The sequence below is a fragment of the Mus pahari genome, chromosome 2, assembly GCF_900095145.1.
Source record: "Mus pahari chromosome 2, PAHARI_EIJ_v1.1, whole genome shotgun sequence".
In the NCBI taxonomy this organism is placed as follows: domain Eukaryota; kingdom Metazoa; phylum Chordata; class Mammalia; order Rodentia; family Muridae; genus Mus; species Mus pahari.
The window spans coordinates 60,206,005-60,228,254 of NC_034591.1; the positions used below are offsets into that span (position 1 = coordinate 60,206,005).

The window sequence follows — 22,250 nt, forward strand, 5'->3', positions numbered from 1 at the left end:
GGTTTTTCGAGACAGGGTTTCTCTGTATAGCCCTGGCTGTCCTGGAAGTCACTCTGTAGACCAGGCTGGCCTCGAACTCAGTAATCTGCCTGCCTCTGCCTCCTGAGTGCTGGGATTAAAGGCGTGTGCCACCACACCGGGCTATACTTGGTTTTTTATTCTGACTCAGGTGTTGACTGTGTCTTCCCTCATTGACTGTGGTCGGACCTCAGTCTTTCATGATTGGCCAATTTAAAAAAAAAAAAAAAAAAAAAGCCCAAGGAAATAAAGGAAAGAGGAAAGAGGTGGTCTACCCTGACATTATTTCCCAAGAATGCAGTGGGTGCTTTGTGTAAACAAATGTTTCACTAGGTTGGGTGGGAGTGGGGGTGGGGGATTGAACTTTTGCATAAAGGTCTTACAAGGTCAGGAAGTTGAATTCCTTATTAAATCTCCAAGATTACTGTGTTCTATAGAAAAGCATTGAATGTTTCTTGCACTCTGACCAAGCAGAAACTGATTCTTCAAGCAAACAACCGGTCCTTCCTAGGAAATGAGAAATCAGGTGTTTTATGTCCTCCAGTGTAATCTAATCTCAGACTATGTGAGGAAGAATACGAGGTAATCTTTTGAGGAGCCCCTCCTCTGGAAGAGCCAGACAACCAGAAGGAAAAGTGACCAACTTAATTAACCCAGGAAAACTTCATAGAAGTGACAGTTGAGGGGTCTTAGCAGGGCAGGATTTTCTCTTGTCAGAGAGGGTACTTGAAGAGCTCAGACTGCAGCACAGAGAAAAACGTGAATGGAGTCTTTGCTTTACTTTCTTCCTGAAACTTCTGGCCAATTCCCCCTCTCTCCTCAGGGAAACCTTATCAGACATACATCCCATCCACTCACTCTCCCCCCTAGGGGAAGCGCAATCTACAAATGATCTTTCAGGGAAGCTTGCTCCTCTATGAATTGCTTTTGTTTTCTTGCCATTTGTTGGTTGTATTGGTATAGAATTTGGACCTTGGTTTTAGATTGATTGGTGGGACACAGTCTTAATGCCACTTCTTAGCTAGCTCACACTACAGCATCTCCTGGGTTACCATTGCCATTAAAAGACAAAATGAATCCAGAAATGCTTGGAGTGCTGTGAGCACTTAGTAGGATGTCTTCTCTTTACCATTTCATGAGTACTTAAACTTCTCTTGCTGACTCAGATCCAATCTCCCCCCTCAAACTGTCAAACACACACATGCACTCACACTCACACACACACACACACCACCACCACCACCACCACCACCTTCATCCTTTAATAGCTTAAAAGAACTATACTTTTAAACTTCCATTGCTTCCCCTATACTTTGATGTTCCCAGCTTTATCAGTCATTCATGCTTACTATCCTGACTTTGCCTGGAATGACCTTTTAGAAAATACAGTGAACCTAGCTTAAATCTACTGCTTTCATGAAAATGTTTTAGACTGGCCCATCTTTTCTATCCACTCCATTCTCTTACCTGGTTTCCTTAGAGAATGACACACAGATTGATGATTCTTTCCTTCATACCCTCTGCTAAAGACAAGAATTATGCTTTACTTGCTTTTAAAAAATTAAATTAATTGACATGTGAGTGTGTGTGTGTGTGTGTGTGTGTGTGTGTGTGTGTTTGAGAGAGAGAGACAAAGACAGAGACAGAGACAGAGAGACAGAGGGACAGAGAGCACAGGCTTGCATATGCCATGATGTGTCTATGAGCTTTGATTCCTTTGGGAAAATACCTCCCCTTTTCAGCCTCTGAGTGTTAGCCAGGGAGCTTTTAGTAAGGCAGCATTCATCTATGGCGACTGATCTGCATGCTTTCTTTAGCAAACGTTTTTATTGAAAACATACTAGGGTACTTCTTTTGTTCCACTGATTTTTCTCACATGCAGTTTTTTTTTTTTAAAAACCTGATTATGGGTACCTATATAAAAACCATATTTATATGTGTCTAAAGATATTTTATATATGTTTTCCTATGTGTGAAAAGCATACTCTGCTTTTCAACATATAACAGCGTTGTATTTTATAAAAACGAAAAAGCCAGGATATGTTTTGGTAGAGCTAGTTATGGTGAGGTAAAAGGGGGTGCCTGTGCAGGCCCATACTGGGGCAATCTTTCCCCGTGAGGTACTAGCCATATTATGGATATAATATGGACTAGAGTTTACTTAGGGCATGGGAAGTAGAGTTGGGAAGGAAAGGGAGAGAGAGAGAGAAAAAGAGAGAGAGAGAGAGAGAGAGAGAGAGAGAGAGAGAGAGAGAGAGGAGGCCAGCCAGGAAAACATAGAGAGAGGGGAAGGGAGAAGTGGAGAAAGGGTCAGGGAGAGAAGTGGTAGAGAAAAAGAGGGTAAGAGAGTGGGGGTGGGGTGGGGGTGGGGATAGCCCTTTTTATAGTAAACCAGGTATACCTGGCTGTTGCCAACCAACTGTGAGGTGGAGCCTAGAAGGAATTCTAACAAAATAAGTTAATAATACTCAGAAGCATATATGCCATCATTTAGATGTAGCACGTAGAACAAATTGGGGAACAGGACCTTAGCATCAGAATCACTCCCTATGTTTGGATCCCAAGCCTATGTACATATTCCTTAAATGATCCTTGGTAGCTTCCTGTGCTGGGTTTCCTAACAGTAATAAGAGCTCAAGAAAATCTCCCTCGTGGGGATTGTGCAATGATAGGTGTGGAATTGATTCAAGTGTTCCTCGAGTACAGGATTTGTTCTGTAGACACTCGCTTTACCACTTACTCCATCCCCTCCTCTGACCTCTACACATAACCAGTTAATTGGGCCTTTTAAGAATGAGATCCTTGCGCCCTGCTGAGAGGTTCCTTTTGGCTCATATCCTCACTTTCGGAGAAAGTTCTCTGACTCTTAGCACAACTGCTCTAGTGCCTCACGCAGTCAGAATACTCCGCACTGAAATCCCATGGCTGTCATCTTCAAATCCACCTCCTTGTTTTCCCATCCAGAGCTGTGCAGCAGGTGACAGGAGAGAGAGGTATCGTCATCACCCGCTCCACATTCCCCTCTTCTGGACGCTGGGGAGGACACTGGCTGGGAGACAACACAGCTGCCTGGGACCAGCTTGGGAAATCCATCGTTGGTGTGTAAACTGTCCCCCTGGCCTTTCCTGGTGGTGGGAGTATAACTATACTGTGTATGATTTGAATATGCCTTACATATTTAGTTTGGCAGTGAAGGCAATGGAACTTGTATGTTCTGTCAGAGTGTATTTATCAGGAATTGCCCAGAGCTGTTAATGAAGTAAAGATAAACTAAGGTTGAACTGTCTCTCTCTTACCCAAAGGCTGTCTTCATTTAACATGGCCATTTTATTTCATTGCAGGCATGATGGAGTTCAGTCTCTTTGGAATACCTTATGTAAGCCATATTAGGACCATTGCACCTTACATGTATGTCTGTCTGTCTTAGAAGAATACCTAGTTGATACTCTGATTTTGATTCTTTTTAGACAGGAGCAGATATTTGTGGGTTCTTTGGAGATGCTGAGTATGAGATGTGTATCCGCTGGATGCAACTGGGAGCCTTTTATCCTCTTTCCAGGAACCACAACACGGCCGGGACTAGGGTGAGGCAGCCATTGTTCATGCTACATATGTATTATACAAAAATTAAATCATAGCTGATTTCAAATTTATAAGATTTGTGTTTTATAACAAGAAAGAGGATATGTTTTATAGAGCTTGGTATGGTGAGGGTGAGAGGGGTGCCTTGGTTGGGCCATACTGAGGCATCCTTTCCCTTGAAGTAGCATAGCAGCCATGTGACACATAGAGTGTAATAGAGTTTATTTAGGGTGCAGGAAGGGAGTTTAGAAGGGATGAGAAGGGAGTAGAGGCAGAGAAAGATAGGGGGTGGAGGAGAGGAAGAAGAGAGAAGGAGGAAGAAGAGGAGGAGAGGAGAGAGAAAGAGAAGAGGAAAGGATGTTTAGGGACACATGGAGGGGGGAGTGGAAAGAGGAAGAAAGGTCTTAGGGAGTCAGAGAGGGTAAGAAAGAAAGAGAGCAGAGGAAAAGCCAGACATCTCCTTTTATAGTAAGCCAGGCCTATCTGGCTGTTGCCAGGTAACTGCTGGGTAGCAGGACTGCTAACAACAAGTGTGTCATTTTTATTTCCTGACAAATCATGGAGACCACCAGGACATCCGTGTTTTGAAGTATACACAAAGTTCAGAACTTCAAGGTTAGGGATAAATCTTAATAGTACACTTTTCTTCAATTCTTGCAGGCATTATTGCCAGGAAAAAAAATATTTTCTGGCTGCTACATTGAACTACAATATAATGTGTACCCCTGTTTGAAAGAATATGGAGTTGGTATTTTACTCAAACAATAAGTAAATCAGTGCTACATAGGGGCCTATTTATAAGACTTCACACACACACACACACACACACACACACACACACACACACACACACACACGCACACACAAAGCCAAAGCTACATTGTTTTAATAATCTCAGAATAGGTTAAAAAAAAAAAAAAAAGAGGAACAGCATTCACATTAGCTTTATAGGTAGCCAAGGTAGCAGAAAGGAGTATGCTAGAAATGCCAAGAGAAGTACCACGTGGCTAACACATGGAGTAAGTGTCCAGCCATTCTCTTTTGAGATGCTTGGGATGCAGTGAAGAAGATCTTATCTGTCGTTACCTGCCTACTCCCTCTTTAGAGGCAAGACCCTGTGGCCTGGAATTCAACTTTTGAAGAGCACTCACGAAGAGTGTTGAGGATCAGGTACTCCTTGCTGCCGTATCTGTACACGCTGATGCACAAGGCTCACACAGAGGGCAGCACTGTCATCCGGCCACTTCTGCATGAGTGAGTGTTGCCTCTCCTCAAGAAGAGGGTCGGGGACATTTGTAAATCACGGTTTGTGTTACGGGGATGAGCTTTATTATATTGGGTTTTTCAGGTTCACAGAAGACAATACAACATGGGATATAGACTACCAGTTCATGTTGGGCCCAGCTATCCTGATCAGCCCTGTTCTGGAACCTGTGAGTTTCTCAGCATAAGCCATATGCCTTCCGGTCATATGATCCGAAGCCACAGGGGGAAAAAAACCATTATTTTATTTAAAATTTAAAAAAAAAAATATTGATCTTCCTCATGTGTGCCCATGTAAAGATGTTAGAAGACAACGTTTAGGAATCAGTTTTTTCCTTCTACCATGCGCCTTCCAGAGATCAAGCTAATGTTTCCCAGGTTGCTGACAGATGTCTGTACCCACTGGGCCACCACTCTATCTTCAGAGAAAAAGCATTCTATGTATTTTCATGTCTTGCTTACCTTATTCTTTTCAAATAACTTTCTAGAACATCAAAAGAATATATATATAACCTCAAGATATTTATTAATAAAAACTTTCCAACACTGATTTTTTATTTTAGAATTTTATGATTTAATATCATTTTATAACTTATTTAATTAAAACATTTTTCTGTATATTTAGAGGAATTTTCAAAGCATGTTCATTAAGAATTTTCAAACTCATGACATCACTAATAACATTCCATCTTAGCTTTAATTCTATAAAAGGAGTTTCAGAGATCTATATTGCTTCCCAGTTGGATTTTTATAGTAACACACTGGTTTTATGTTTCAGAACACATTTGAGATCCGTGCTTATTTCCCTAGAGCCCGTTGGTATGACCACAGCACGGTGAGTTGAAATGTTATTAGGAAGAACCAAATGGCCCTGTATAGGCTAGAGGGATGGCTGAAACTTTTTCCTAATATCTCAAACCAGGAAGGAATACTTTCCAACCTTTTTAGCCATAGTCATATCTATATAGATGGGGATCTGCATAAAGACATAGAAAATATCTGATCACCTATATCTCACATTGTCTACCTTATACCTTTCCTAGACATACACAGAAAACATTAGGTTTTTAAAGGTTTAAGAGAAAAATAAAAATAGAATTTTTCTCATGTTTACAGTACTTTGCTGATCTTCCAACATGCTCTCTTAGTACGGAAGATGTTTTAATAAAATATATAACTCATTTAATTGATTTACCTTTCATCATTTCTTATCTATATGCTTCCTTCTAGGGATTTGGCAACAATTCAGCAGGTGAGTGGAAAACACTGTGGGCTCCTCTGGACCACATCAACCTTCACATCAGAGGAGGCTACATCTTGCCTTGGCAAGAGCCTGGAATGAACACTTACTACAGGTATGATGAAGGAGGGTTTGATGCCTTGGCTCTTTACCAGGGTATATAGAGTCATAATCAAATTACACAGAAACCAAATTGCAGAGTTTCACTGGTTGGAATCTATGGGTACCTGCTGATAGTATTTAAAAGGCAAGTTCATGAATCCAGTCCTTGATGAGGTCTTTTACTTGTGCTCTTATGTCGAGAACACAATTTTCTGGAGTGAAAATTCTCTTGAGAATACAAACCTTTTTCTTCCTCACATTATAGAAAATGGAAATATTAAAGAGCACCTTCACTGGCAGTGACTGCACAGGAATTTAGTACCCATTTCTAGCTTGCATTGGTGAACTAAAAAAAGAGATTTCACAACACACACACACACACACACACACACACACATACACACACACACACACAGTCATTAAGAAAACATGTCAAAAGCATTAAAACACAGACAGACAGCCACACACACAGACACACACACACACATACACACACAGGCAGTCTACTTTCAGCTTGATGAAAAGCATGATTTTCCTGACACAGGCCTCTGAGATGGCTCTTAAATCATAAATAGAATTTGTCTGTGTGATGTCAAGGAGAGATTCTGGGTGGGTTAAAGAAGTAAAGGTAAAAATTAGGTTGGGTAGGTTAAATTCAAACAGTTGAGTTATCTCATGGAAGGCTGTGAATGGCATCCTAAATAGTTTGGGCTTTATTCCCTGGCACCTGAAAGCTGTTTTCTGGAATTTTGTTACTATGACATTGATGTCACATCATATTATTGTACTATTACAGCAGGTGTGTTGGAAAGTATGCATTATTTTAATATTGAAAGTTGAAGTTGACAAATGCTTCATTTAACTTTAATTGTTCCCCTGACTTGTATCTTACATTTTATCTCACTCTATTTTTGTCATTTTATGAACATTAATACATTGAGTTTTGTTTCTGGATAAGAAAGGTTTTCAGCAGATATTCTTTGTTCTTACAACCTACAACCAAGTAAAAAATAATGACTTCTCTTTTTATAGTCGACAAAATTTGATGGGATTGACTGTTGCTTTGGATAATGATGGGAAGGCTGAAGGCCAGTTGTTTTGGGATGATGGACAAAGCATTGGTGAGTGTGAACCCCTCAGAGAGCCTGCATAGCATTACAGCAACTTTGTTACAGAAGCTCAGCATGTATCAATGGGACAAAAAAACTCAGCTCTGTGTCAGCTGCTGCCAAAACATCAATGGCGTTTGGGGAACTTCTGAAACTTCGCTTGCTCATACATGCTCTCCTGAAAATTGTAGTTATCCGTTCCCCAGTCTCATAAGTTCTTGAGCCTTACATGATGGATTCAGGGATGATCTATCCTCACAGAACCATGCTGCTTTGATAAAATAGTGGGCATGCAAATATCAGGCTGAACATGAAGCCACCCTTGTGGTATCTTCAGCAAGAATAATTTACCTTCAACCTTGGTACAGCAATAGTCTACATTTTGGAAAGATCTGTTAGTCTACTCTAACTCAAGTGGCCATTTTCCATTCCTGGTACTGTCCTGTTTTTGTTTGTTTGTTTGTTTGTTGTTATTAGTATTTTGCTTTTGCGGTTTTTTTCTTTCCAAATAGTCATGATGGTTAGTTATGTCAATTTGACACAAGCTACAGACATTTTAGGAGAGGGAACCTCAATTAAGGAATGAACCCTGAAAGGGGGGCATATGGGAAAGTCTGTGGTATATTTTCTTAAATAATATTTGATTTGGGAGGCCCAGCACATCGAAGCTGATGCCATCGCTAGGCAGGTGGCCCTGGGGTGTATAGGAAAGCATATGCCAGATAAGAACCTGAAATGGAAAGAGCTACTCCATTTTCCTTTAGTGTTAGGGACCAAACCTAGCAAGGGCCTGCTTATTATCCTTACTGCTTCTTAGGAAGATGAAGCATGCCTCATTGGTTGTTGTGTTACTTTTAAGATATTTTGGACTCAACATGAGATAATCTGCTAGAACTGAAGCAGATAACTGTTTATTCTTTTCTTTTTGTTTTCAGAAACATATGAAAAAGGAAACTATTTCTTGGCTACCTTTAGAGCAGAAAAGGTAAGACTACTATCTTAATGAGTTCATAAATGCTTTCCCAGTTAACTACAAATTAGACACCATCCACTAGCTGTGTAAATGTAATATCTTAAGAAGAAATACTTCCTGCCTCTTCTTGCCTAATTTATGTTATTGACAATAAAATAAGCAAGAAAGTAGTCCTTATCTTACACTTATCCAGAATACCATCATTATTTGAAAAAAAAATGGAGCTCCTATTATCCAGGGAGAGGGGCATGGATTCTTCAATGTACACCTTATTTCCAGGGATAAGAAGTTTTCTAGATGATAACATTTTGAAGTACACATGTTACATAAGTGATTCATTATGTAATACTCTTTTATGGTTAGTAACTTGATGGTTTCATTGTCAGCAAAAGATTTGACAGCAAAAGTTCAGTGAGTTCATGAATATACAAAGTCAGATGATGTAATAATCTACACTGACTGAATCCTAAGTGTCTGTGGATAGCCACCTGTCTATTGCTAGCCTTGGGTGAGCTTCACTTTACTTACATAGCTGGTGTTCACCTGACCTGAAGCTGAGCTAAAATAACATTATGTGGGATGTCTGAGATTGACCTTTTAGTGATTGTGGAATATCATAAAATAGAAGTGAAGGCGTAGCCTTTATCTAATATCAATACCAATAAAGTCATGGGAGGCATAAATTGAGGTAAAAACCTGCTAGCCCAGTGAGGTAACTTTATTTTCTTTCTTTCTTTTTCTTAAACAATTTTTTTATTAGATATAGTCTTCATTTACATTTCAAATGTTATCCCAAAAGTCCCCTAAACCCTCCCCTGGCCCTGCTCCCCAACCCACCCACACCCGTTTCTTGGCCCCTGGCATTCTGCTGTACTGGGGCATATAATCTTCCCAAGACCAAGGGCCTCTCCTCCCACTGATGGCCGATTAGGCCATCTTCTGCTATGTATGAAGCTAGAGACACGAGCTCAGGAGGTATTGGTTAGTTTATATTGCTGTTCCTCCTGTAGGGTTACAGACCCCTTCAGCTCCTTGGATACTTTCTCTAGCTCCTCCATTGGGGGCCCTGTGTTCCATCCAATAGATAACTGTGAACATCCATTTCTGTATTTGTCAGGCACTGGCATAGCCTCACAAGAGAAAGCTATATCAGGGTCCTTTCAGCAAAATCTTGCTGACATATGCAATAGTGTCTGGTTTTGGTGGTTGATTATGGTATGGATCCCAAGTGGGATATTCCCTGGATACTCCTTCATTCTGTCTCAGCTCCAAACTTTGTCTCTGTAACTCATTCCATGGGTATTTAGTTCCCCATTCCAAGGAGAGACAAAGTATTCACACTTTGGTCTTCCTTCCTCTTGAGTTTCATGTGTTTTGCAAATTGTATCTTGGGTATTCTAAGTTTCTGGGCTAATATCCACTTATCCAGTGAGTGTATATCATGTGAGTTCTTTGTGGTTGTGTTACCTCACTCAGGATGATATCCTCTAGATCCATCCATTTGCCTAAAAATTTCATAAATTCATTGTTTTTAATAGCTGAGTAGTACTCCATTGTGTAAATGTACCACATTTTCTGTATTCATTGCTCTGTTGAGGGACATCTGGGTTCTTTTCAGATTCTGGCTATTATAAATAAAGCTTCTATGAACATAGTAGAGCATGTGTCCTTATTACAAGTTGGAACATCTTCTGGGTATCTCCTGGAGGTATTGCTGGATCTTCCGGTAAAACTATGTGCAATTTTCTGAGGAACCTCCAGACTGACTTCCAGAGTGGTTGTACCAGCTTGCAATCCTACCAGCAATGGAGGAGTGTTCATCTTTCTCCACATCCTCGCCAGCATCTGCTGTCACCTGAATTTTTGTTCTTAGCCATTCTGACTGGTGTGAGGTGGAATCTCAGGGTTGTTTTGATTTGTATTTCCCTGATGATTAAGGATGTTGAACATTTGCTTCTCAGTCATTTGGTATTATTCAGTTGAGAATTCTGTCTTTAGTTCTGTGCCCCATTTTTTTAATGGGGATATTTGATTTGCTGGAGTCCAGCTTCTTGAGCTCTTTGTATATATTGGATATTAGTCCCCTATCATATTTGGGATTGGCAAAAATCATTTCCCAATCTGTTGGTGGCCTTTTTGTCTTATTGACAGTGTCTTTTGCCTTACAGAAGCTTTGCAATTTTATGAGGTCCCATTTGTCCATTTCGATCTTACAGCCCAAGTCATTTCTGTTCTGTTCAGGAATTTTTCCCCCGTGCCCATATCTTCGAGGCTTTCCCCCACTTTCTCCTCTATAAGTTTTAGTATCTCTGGTTTTATGTGGAGTTCCTTGATCCACTTAGACTTGAACTTTGTACAAGGAGATAAGAATGGCTCAATTTGCATTCTTCTACATGATGACCTCCAGTTAAGCCAGCACCATTTGTTGAAAATGCTGCCTTTTTCCCACTGGGTGGTTTTAGCTCCTTTGTCAAAGATCAAGTGACCATAGGTGTGTAGGTTCATTTCTGGGTCTTCAATTCTGCTCCATCAATACACCTTTCTGTCGCTGTACCAGTACCATGCAGTTTTTATCACAATTGCTCTGTAGTACAGCTTGAGATCAGGCTTGGTGATTCTACCAGAGGTTCTTTTATTGCTGAGAATGGTTTTTGCTATCCTAGTTTTTTTGTTATTCCAGATGAATTTGCAGATTGCACTTTCTAACTCAGTGAAGAATTGAGTTGGAATTTTGATGGGGATTGCATTAAATCTGTAGATTGCTTTTTGTAAGATACCCATTTTTACCATGTTAATCCTGCCAATCCATGAGCATGGGAGGTCTTTCCATCTTCTGAGATCTTCGATTTCTTCCTTCAGAGACTTGAAGATCTTATCATACAGATCTTTCACTTGCTTAGTTAGACTCACACCCAGGTATTTTATGTTATTTGTGACTACTGTGTTGTTTCCCTAATTTCTTTCTCATCCTCTTTATCTATTGTGTAGAGAAAGGCAACTGATTTGTTTGAGTTAATTTTATATTCAGCTACTGAACTGAAGTTGTTTATCAGGTTTAGGAGTTCTCTGGTGGAATTTTTAGGGTCAATTATATATACTATCACGTCACCTGTAGATAGTGATATTTTGACTTCTTCCTTTCCCATTTTTATCCCCTTGATCTCCAATTGTTGTCTATTTGCTTCTGGTAGGTCTCCAAGTACTATATTGAATAGGTAGGGAGAAAGTGTGCAGCCTTGTCTCGTCCCTGATTTTAGTGGGATTGCTTCAAGTTTCTCTCCATTTAGTTTGATGTTGGCTACTGGTTTGCTGTATGTGGCTTTTATTATGTTTAGGTATGGGCCTTGAATTCTTGATCTTTCCAAGAGTTTTATCATGAAGGGGTGTTGGATTTTGTCAAATGCTTTCTCAGCATCTAATGAGATGATCATGTGGTTTTTGTCTTTGAGTTTGTTTATATAGTGGATTACACTGATGGATTTCCATATATTAAACCATCCCTGCATCCCTGGGATGAAGCCTCCTTGATCATGATGGATGATCGTTGTGATGTTTTCTTGGATTTGGTTTGTGAGGATTTTACTGAGTATTTTTGCATCAATCTTCATAAGGGAAATTGGTCTGAAGTTCTCTTTCTATGTTGGGTCTTTATGTGCTTTATGTATCAGAGTAATTGTGGCTTCATAGAACGAATTGGGTACAGTATCTTCTATTTCTATTTTTTGGAATAGTTTGAGAATTAGAATTAGGTCTTCTTTGAAGGTCTACTAGAACTCTGCACTAAACCCATCAGGTCCTGGGCTTTTTTTTTTTTTTTTTTTTTTTGGTTGGAAGACTATTAATGACTGCTTCTATTTATTTAGGGGATATGGTACTTTTTAGATCATTAATCTGATACTGATTTAACTTTGGTACCTGGTATCTAACTAGGAAATTGTCCGTTTCATCCATGTTTTCCAGTTTTGTTGAGTATATACTTTTGTAGTAGGACCTGATGATGCTTGGATTTCCTCAGGTTCTGTTATGTCTCCCTTTTCGTTTCTGATTTTGTTAATTAGGGTGCTGTCTCTGTGCCCTCTAGTTAGTCTGGCTAAGGGTTTATCTATTTTGTTGATTTTACCAAAGAACCAGCTCCTGGTTTGGTTGATTCTTTGTATAGTTCTTTTCGTGTCCACTTGGTTGATTTCAGCCCTAAGTTTGCTTATTTCCTTCAGTCTACTCCTCTTGGGTGAATTTGCTTCCTTTTGTTCTAGAGCTTCTAGGTGTGCTGTCAGACTGCTAGTGTATGCTCTGTCTAGTTTCTTTTTGGAGGCACTCAGGGCTATGAGCTTTCCTCTTAGGAATTCTTTCATTGTGTCTCATAATTTTGCGTATGTTGTGGCTTCATTTTCAATTAACTCTAAAAAGTCTTTAATCTCTTTATTTCATCCTTGACCAAGTTATCCTTGAGTAGAGTGTTGTTCAGCTTCCACATCAACGTTGGCTTTCTATTAATGTTGTTATTGAAGATCAGCCTTAGCACATGGTGATCTGATAGGATATATGGGATAATTTAAATATTTTTGTGTCTGTTGAGACCTGTTTTATAACCAATAATATGGTCAATTTTGGAGAAGATACCATGAGGTGCTGAGAAGAAGGTATATCCTTTTGGTTTAGGAAAAAATGTTCTTTAAATATCTGTTAAATTCATTTGTTTCATAACTTCTGTTAGTTCCAATATGTCTCTGTTTAGTTTCTGTTTCCAGGATCTGTCCAATGATGAGAGTGGGGTGTTGAAGTCTCCCATTATTATTGTGTGAAGTACAGTGTGTGCTTTGAGCTTTACTAAAGTTTCCTTAACGAATGTGGATGCCCTTGTACTTGGAGCATAGATATTCAGAATTGAGAGATCATCTTGGAAGATTTTACCTTTGATGAGTATGAAGTGCTTCTCCTTGTCTTTTTTTTTTTTTTTTTTTTTTTAATAACGTTGGGTTTGAAGTCGATTTTATTCAATACTAGAATGGCTACTCCAGTTTGTTTCTTTGGACTGTTTCTTGGAAAATGTTTCCCAGCCTTTTACTCTGAGGTAGTGTCTGTCTTTGTCTCTGAGGTGGGTTTCCTGTATGCAGCATCATGAGATATGATTTTAATTCTGAGTCTTGCTTTTTGGGTGTGTCAGGGTATCCAGGCCTCGCTGTGGTGGGCATACTGGGTTGTGATGATACCAAGTTTTCTTGGTTTCTGTTAGTAAGATTCTTACATTTGCCTTTCACCATCTGGTAATCTCTGGTGTTCGATGTTCTAGCTGTCTTTGGCTGAAGCTTGTTCCTCTTGTGATTCTGTTAGCCCCTGTCAGCACTCCTGGGAGTCCATCTCTCTCCTGAATTCCAGTGGTCAGAGTGCTCTCTGCAGTCAAGCTCTTCTCTTGCAGGGAAGGTGCCCAGAACTTTGGAGGTCAGATCCACCTCCTGAGTCCTGGGGTCAGAGCCCTCCCTGGAGGCTTTCCTGGAGACTCTCCTCTGGCAAGGAAGGTGCCCAGGGGTCTGGTTCTCAGCTCTGCCTCCTGGCTGAGGATGAAGGCCAGAAGGGACCCTGTCCAAAAAGCTCTTTTGCTTCTGCCGTCCATGTGCTCTCCTGGGTAGACTGGTATCAGTGATTCCAAGATCCTGGGTGCTAGGGCTTGCCCAGTTCATGCCCAAGATGGTACGGGGCTGGAGCCACCAAAAGGAATCCCAGCCTCTGGTTGGGTGGGGTTCCTTTGTCCCTGTTCCTGCTGGCACAAGACCCTCCGGGATTCTTTGGAACAGAAGTTGCATTCCACTCACCAGTGATCCCCAAGTCCTGGGTGTGCTAGGGCACCTGCGGTGTGGAAAGTCCTCTGTGGACCTTGGGACCCTCCTCTGGGTTTCCACCGAAGATGGCACAGGGCTGGCCTTTATTTTCATAACTATATACAGAATATCTATTTACACAACTGATTCTACAACTAAGCTACTGGCTCATTAGAAATCTCTTTCTCTCTGTGTCATACTATCAAGTTAGTCTAGCTCTTTCTTGAACTGCTCCAAACCCAGGAGCGCTTCTTAGCTCTCCTTCCTTGAATACTGTTTTAACAGTGTCCTGCCAGCTGTTTCTTGTTCCTGCAAAGCCCAAAGAGAAATTCCTTACCTCTTATCCAGAGCTCCTTCCATAAAGCTTCTTCCAAGCCAAAAGAAAGTGACCCTATCCAAGATCCAATTGCTCATAAAAGAAGTCTCTCAGGTCCTCCTCCTCCTCCACCCTTGGCAGGTTTGTCACCTTCCTGGTGGATAAGGGAGCTCCAAGCCAAGTAGGTAGGGGCCCAGCAATTTCCATCTTTAATGTGGAGTATGTTAAGGGCACCCAGATAATTTTACCTCAGGTCATAGAACAAAGAACACAACACCTCTCCCACTTGCCTTAAAATAGGCAGAAACTTTCCATTCTGTTTTTTAAAAAAACATATTTATTTATTTATTTATTTATTTATTTATTTATTTATTTATTTTACAGTCCATATTTTATCCTCCCCACCCCCATACCCCCCTCTTACTGCTCCACATCCAATACCGCCTCCCCTCATGTCCAGTCTCCTGAGGGCTAGGAGCATCATTTCCATACTTGAACATTCTTACCTATGAAGGCTTTCAGAGGAGCACTCAAACTGCATCTTTTTAGGACACAGCTAAAGGCATCTGACAAACCTGGTATCTATTTAAACTTTTACATTTTGCATGGTGGTTTAGTACCTGGCAGCTTTGTGTGTGTGTGTGTGGGGGGGGGGATCTGGTTGGTTGATATTGTTGTTCTTCCTGTGAGGTTGCAAACCCCTTCAAGCTCCTACAGTCCTTGCCAACAAATAGGTTTTATCTGCATAATGATCAAATACACTGTAACATAAGGAGCTTGAGAGATGGCTCAATGGTTAAAAGTGCTTCCTGTACAGGGAATGCCAGGGCCAGGAAGTGGGAGTGGGTAGGTTGGGGAGTAGGGTAGGGGGAGGGTATAGGGGATTTTCATAGAGAAAACTAGGAAATGGAATAGCTTTTGAAATGTAAATGAATAAAATATCTAATAAAAAAAAACTTCAAAAAAAAAAGTGTTTCCTGCTTCTGCAGAGGAGCTGCGTTGGGTTCTTAGCACTTCCTTTAAGCAGCTTATACTCACCTGTAAGATCAGTTCCAGAGAAAACATTTTCGGCCTCTGAAGGCATCTGCATCTATATAGTGCACATAAATTCACACAGGTGCATACACACATATACATAAATCAGTAATCACATCTTTAAAAATCAGAAGTGAAAATATCAAGTTCTTATTTTAAAATTACTTTTTTTAATGTCAGGTTGACTAATTTCTTATTAGCCATGGATATATAACCAAGTCCAGAAGCAGTGGTGGGGGTGGAGCTCATCATATCTGTTTCACAAAAGGAACATTATAAGAAACACATGAAAACTGACAAGTATAGAAGAATAAATAGAGGCAACAATGCTATTAATATGCATTAACAGGTTGGATGATTCCAGGGACAATCTGTCTTCTTCTGAGAATTACGTAAATCATTCTAAGTCAAGTCTAGAATCTGCTTACCACTTATCCATTGACTTAAAACATGGACTACTGTAGCACAAATTAATTGTAACAGTGCTCTCAAATATTAGACGTTTGTTCAATACTTCCCAGTCATGTCTTACAATTATGCATATTTTTATTTAAAACTTGGCATTTTCTTTTTTTCCTTTTTTTAATTAGATATTTTCTTTATTTACATTTCAAATGCTATCCTGAAAGTTCCCTATACCCTCCCCTGACCCCTGCTCCCTTACCCACCCACTCCCACTTCTTGGCCCTGGCATTCCCTTGTACTGGGGCATATAAAGTTTATAAGACCAAGGGGCCTCTCTTCCCAATGATGGCTGACTAGGCCATCTTCTGCTACATATGCAGCTAGAGACATGAGCTTTGGGGGGTACTGGTTAGTTCATATTGTTGTTCCACCTATAGGGTTGCAAACCCCTTCAGTTCCTTGGGTACTTTCTCTAGCTCCTTCATTAGGGGCCCTGTGTTCCATCCAATAGCTGACTGTGAGCAACCACTTCTATGTTTGCCAGGAACTGGCATAGTCTCACAAGAGACTGCTATATCAGGGTCCCTTCAGCAAAATCTTGCTGGCATGTGCAATAGTGTCTGTGTTTGGTGGCTAATGATGGGATGGATTCCCATATGGGATAGTCTCTGGATAGCCCATCATTTCGTTTTAGCTCCAAATTTTGTCTCTGTTACTCCTTTCATGGGTATTTCCCTATTCTAAGGAGGAATGAAGTATCCAACCATTGGTGTTCCTTCTTCTTGGTTTTCTTGTGTTTTGTAAATTGTATCTTGGATATTCTAAGTTTCTGGACTAATAGCCACTTATCAGTTAGTGCATATCTAGTGACTTCTTTTGTGATTGGGTTACCTCACTAAGGATGATATCCTCCAGATACATCCATTTGCCCAAGAATTTCATGAATTTATTGTTTTTAATAGCTGAGTAGTACTCCATTGTGTAAATGTACCACATTTTCTGTATCCATTCCTCTATTGAGGAACATCTGGGTTCTTTTTAGCTCCTGGCTATTATAAATAAGGCTGCTATGAACATAGTGGAGCATGTGTCCTTATTACCAGTTGGAACATCTTCTAGGTATATACCCAGGAGAGGTATTGTTGCATCTTCCAGTAGAAAACTTGGCATTTCCTTTGTGTTGTGTTGAGTGTTGTGCTGGCTCCTAGATCTTATCACTCTGAATGCCAGTTAATCTAGATGTCTCTTAAAATATGGTACCCACTGCCCATCTGCAGTACTTTCATACTTGAATATGTGACAAGCCTAATTTGAAATATTCAAATGCTAAGTTTAAAGACAGAGTAAAAGATTTCCTGACAAATGGATGTATCTGGAGGATATCATCCTGAGTGAGGTAACCCAATCACAAAAGAACACACATGATATGCACTCACTGATAAGTCGATATTAACCCAGAAACTTAGACTAAAAAAGATACAATTTGCAAAACACATGAAACTCAAGAAGAAGGAAGACCAAAGTGTAGATACTTCGCTCCTTCTTAGAATGTGGAACAAAATACCTATGGAAGGAGTTACAGTGACAAAGTTTGGAGCTGAGATGGAAGAAAGAACCCTCCAGAGACTGCCCCATCCAGGGATCCATCCCATAAACAGCCACCAAACCCAGACACTATTGCATATGTCAGAAAGATTTTGCTGACAGGACCCTGATATAGTTATCTCTTGTGAGGTTATGCCAGTGCCCGGCAAATACAGAAGTGGATGCCCACAGTCACTATTGGATGGAACACAGGGCCCCTAAAGAAGGAGCTAGAGAAAGTACCCAAGGAGCTAAAGGGACATGCAACCCTATAGGAGGATCAACAATATGAACTAACCAGTATACCCCCCAGAGCTGTGTCTCTAGTTGCATATGTAGCAGAGGATGGTCTAGTCGGCCATCAATGGGAGGAGAGGCCCTTGGTCTTGTGAACATTATATGCCCCAGTACAGGGGAATGCCAGGATCAGGAAGAGGGAGTGGGTGGGTTGGGAGCAGGGTGGGGAGAGGGTATAGAGGACTTTCAGGATAGCATTTGAAATGTAAATGAAGAAAATATCTAATAAAAAAATGAAAAAAAAAAAACCTAACAAGATTTCCTGAGTAGTCTTATACTGAATATAGCCTGAACTAACTTAGAAATATCAGGTAAAAAGAATGTATTTTATAATTCTTCTAATTCTTTTTACTCTTTTAAAAAAAGTTACCTTAGAAATTTTAAAACATGGTTTACATTGTATTGCAATAGCAGAAGAGTTGCTAGATAGCCTGACACCTCTTCTTAGAAAAACTTTATTATTTATTTTGGTGGGGATATTTTGTGTTGTGTTTTAAAGATACATATCCCCTTAAAACGTTCCATTGTTTCTCTGTGTATACTTGGATATTCTGGAATTCAATTTGTAGGCCAGGCTGGCCTTGTACTCTTAGTGATCTGCCTGCCACTCCCTCTCAAGTGCTGGGACTAAAGGTATGCACTACCATTACCAAGCTTCACTATTAATTTTAAGAGAGACACTTCTGTCTAGTTTTTCTTTCTTATAACATTAGAATTAATTTAAATAACTCTTAACTAGAAGGTCCAATTTTCTTATTTTTCTCAAGTAATAATAATGAATTCTTTTTTGATATTTGATAAATTTTCCCACTCTAAAGATGAGACTGAGATTAAAGAAACTCCCATCTTTCTCTAGGGTTTGGGTGATTACTATCAATGCCACTTTGACTGGTAAACCAGCTTGGTGCTGGGAGGGGGTATCTGCAGCATTTGCACATTTCTGTACTGTGAACATTTCTTCCAAATAGCTTTCAAAATTGAAATAAATTTGACAATAAGCTGTTAAATCAACAAGCTAAAGTCTAATTATTTTCTTCTAGTTACATATCTTTCCTTGAATTTTCACCTTGGTTCTGTATGCTCAACCAGTCACAAAATATCCTATTGTATATTTATTTTTAATGAAAAATATTTATGTGTGTGGGTGTTTGAGAAGGCTAGAGGAAGACATCAGCTCTCTCAGAGCTGTAGTTATAAGTGGTTGTAAGCCTGGCATGGTGATAAAAACTGAGTCTATGTCATCTAAAAGGACAGCAAGTTCCCTTAATCCCTAAGCCATATCTCTAGCTCCTTATTTATTTATTTTGACATGGAATCCCATCTCCTCTTGCCCAAACTGATTTTGAACTTGTTGTGTAGCCCAATAGGGTTTTAATGCATGATACCTCCAACTTAGCCTCTGCAGGACTGGAATTACAGTCATGTGCCATTACATTTGACTCTGTTAGTTTTCAAGACATACTGGAATATTTTTTCTCTTTCTAATGTTATCACCAGAACCAAGCCACATGCAGCTTTACTCTATTGTCTCAGAATCCCCTTTTCCCCTATGGAATTGTCATAGGCGTTTGGGTTCAGGAATCACTACACAAACCAGTGAGACTCCAGTCTCAGTTAAGCAAAAGTAATTTATTGAAGACATATGGCAAGACTGATTGATCAATCAGGGGCACAGCCTAGCCTTGGGAGCTAAGACTGGATCTTGAACATTTTCAGGACCAGCATATAAAGGAACAACAACAACAACAACAACAAAAATCTAAACCTAACCCACAGTGAGTTCATGTGCAGGTGCATGAAGTGCTGCCCAGTGGTCAGCTCTGACTCAAGCTATTTTGGCTAGCTAGACAGAACAGTTCTAACTGACTTTTATTCTGAATGTTCCTAAGTAGATCTTATGGATGTGGAATTTCTTAAGATTAACAAACATCAGAATATTTAGAACATAAAAAGATATGTGGTCTGCTTGACCCTGCTCTTAGTCAAGTTATTTTTCTGTCTACTATATGAAATAGCTGGCAAGCATATTACAGAAACAATAAAGAATTGCTGGCAGCATGGAAAAGATAGCTACAGCTGTGCTGGAGTGGCAGGGGTGGGGTGCAGGCCTCAACAATAACCTTGTTTTTAACCAGTATTTTTTCACTGTTTACTTTAGCACCTGCTATATTAGTGCTTGTCTATCTGGCCCCATTACTTGTCCAATTCTTGCTGCCTGTAACACTCAAGTGTCCTTCTAGGAATTCTGGAGTTCCATGTCTTCATTAATTCTTTTCATGTCTACTCCATCCCCATATTGACTTTTCTTACATTTCCTTAATACCTATATTTTCTTTTGCTATGGATTTAATTTTGCTTTAGTTGTATAACATCTCATAATTTATCTCATTTTAACTCATATTGATTCTTAAATACTTGATCATAATTTAGACAATTTGCTATGTTCCTTGAATACATTCTTAATTCAGTGACAGTTTACTATGCTACTATATTATGCCAGCATACCATCAGCCCACCCATCTACGTCACTTAACTCTATGAAAATAGATGACTCCATTTCCTACAATCATAATTTTCTTATCTGAAAACACAAATAATGATGCTTTATTATAAGAATTAGTTTTAGTTGATTCCAGTTATAGTTGAAAATCAAGATTAGTTATCACAGATATCATAAAATTTATCATGGCTGGTACTTGGGAACTATGTCTCCATGAAATATTTAATAAAAATTAGAAACAAAAACAAGTACAATAAGAGTAATTCAAAATATTTTCACATTGCAATATAGAACATAGTTTACTACATGTGTGTTATATGTTTTCTCCTCATGATATTTTATAGAACAGCTTGAAAATCCAGATCCTACATAATAACTTTCTGAGTGACACAAATACACTGAAAATTGGATACATTAGAATCTGGGGTTTAAACTATACTTATGTGGTACAAGTCTTTTGTACCTACAACAACCAGCAATTCATCCAGAATGATTTCACAAGTGAGCCCTACAATCAGGTAAGTCTGAAAGGAATACTATTGTGAACTCAGATTATTATTCTATTAAATTATCTCTGCTACTACTTTATATGTTATAATTGTTAGAAGGGTTGCAAATGTTTCTGAAAATTGTGAGAACTACTGTAAAAAAATACAACATTGGTAGTCTTTCCTTTGTAGTATGATATTGCTGATTTGTAACCTGATGACACCCCTTCTGTTGTGTTTACTAATGAATTGGATTGGGTTTGAATAGATTGTTTTCCTAGGCTAGCTAACAAAACATAGAAATATTTTTTCTCAGAGGCTAAAGAAAGGAATGTCTGTGAAATCCCTTTCTCCTTCCTGCTGTATGCCCAGCCCTGTGAAAATTAATGGTTCTTTTCTAAGCTTCAAGTTGGCACTTAACTGTTACTATTATTTCTTGAATATGTTTCACTAATAATATGAGATGGATTTGTTTACCTAACAAAACAGAGTGTCATAAATATCAGACTATTAAGACAATTAAAGTGACAGCTTTGTCTCAGTTCTAGAAGCAAGTGAAACCACAGTTTGCAAGATGGATTACTGATAGAATAGCAACCAGTGTAATGGTAATCCTAGAATCTGAATATTAACTTTAGACCATGGACTAATTATAACTAGATTTAGTAGCCCAAACAGAATGGTTTAGAGAACTGGAAATAAAAAGCTACAGTTTCTGCTTCCAAATGGAGAAAACAGTGTCCTTCTAGCCTTGAGATTTGAGAAAATGACCATTCTGAGCACCCATGTAGATCTTGTGCCTCTGTGGTCTTTTTTGTTACATACTTAGATAAAATAATATGTTCCTTGGATTACTGGATTTAAATTTACTGTAAAAATATTGTTACTAATTAACCTATCTGCAGAAAATCACTGAGTACTATTTGGTGAAGCTCTATAGCATATTCAATGCTGTAGAGCTATATTCAATGACAGGCGCTATCTTAGCACTGATAGTAATGAGGACATGAAAGTCATCTGCTATCCAAAAAGAAAAATGTCAATGGCAAAATGAAAAGTCAAAATAAATATTAATTTTAACCACAACTGTAAATATTTAAGAACATTAGGGCTTAGATATAAGAAAAATGTGAAGAAAGTGATTTCTGTTACTTAGTTACATAGAGAACACCTTACCATGGTAATCTGGGACCAATATAAGCTGAAAATATTTGTGTCATGTACTCTTTTGGGAAAGAAAGAATAAATTTTTATTTTTTGTGAAAGTAAAAATTGAATAGTGTCTTCAACATAATGTTTAATGAGTTCTAATACACCAATATAATCATTTTTTTCTTGGCAGAAATTAACAATTCGATTGACTGGAAAGAATATGAGCCTAGAAAAGCTGACTGAAGTTACTTGGGTTTATGGAGATGTACCTCCTACACCGAATGCAACCATTGTATTGCCCACAAGCCCCCACCCATCTGAATCTAGCACTGAAACTGTGACCAGTCCTGTTCTCATAACCACACCTGAA

The 22,250-nt window shown here is 39.2% G+C and overlaps 1 protein-coding gene across 1 annotated transcript in view; it reads left to right on the forward strand.

Moving 5' to 3' along the window:
- The window catches only part of Mgam2 (maltase-glucoamylase 2 (putative)), an 85,657-nt gene that overhangs the window by 59,073 nt on the left and 4,334 nt on the right, over window positions 1-22,250 (forward strand). Inside the window, exons 37-47 of the mRNA XM_021191203.1 lie at window positions 2,983-3,116; window positions 3,360-3,394; window positions 3,486-3,602; window positions 4,706-4,854; window positions 4,949-5,033; window positions 5,642-5,698; window positions 6,094-6,218; window positions 7,238-7,326; window positions 8,250-8,299; window positions 20,585-20,758; window positions 22,071-22,217. Coding sequence (XP_021046862.1) covers window positions 2,983-3,116; window positions 3,360-3,394; window positions 3,486-3,602; window positions 4,706-4,854; window positions 4,949-5,033; window positions 5,642-5,698; window positions 6,094-6,218; window positions 7,238-7,326; window positions 8,250-8,299; window positions 20,585-20,758; window positions 22,071-22,217 — 1,162 coding nt within the window. The remainder of the gene's footprint in view (window positions 1-2,982; window positions 3,117-3,359; window positions 3,395-3,485; window positions 3,603-4,705; window positions 4,855-4,948; window positions 5,034-5,641; window positions 5,699-6,093; window positions 6,219-7,237; window positions 7,327-8,249; window positions 8,300-20,584; window positions 20,759-22,070; window positions 22,218-22,250) is intronic.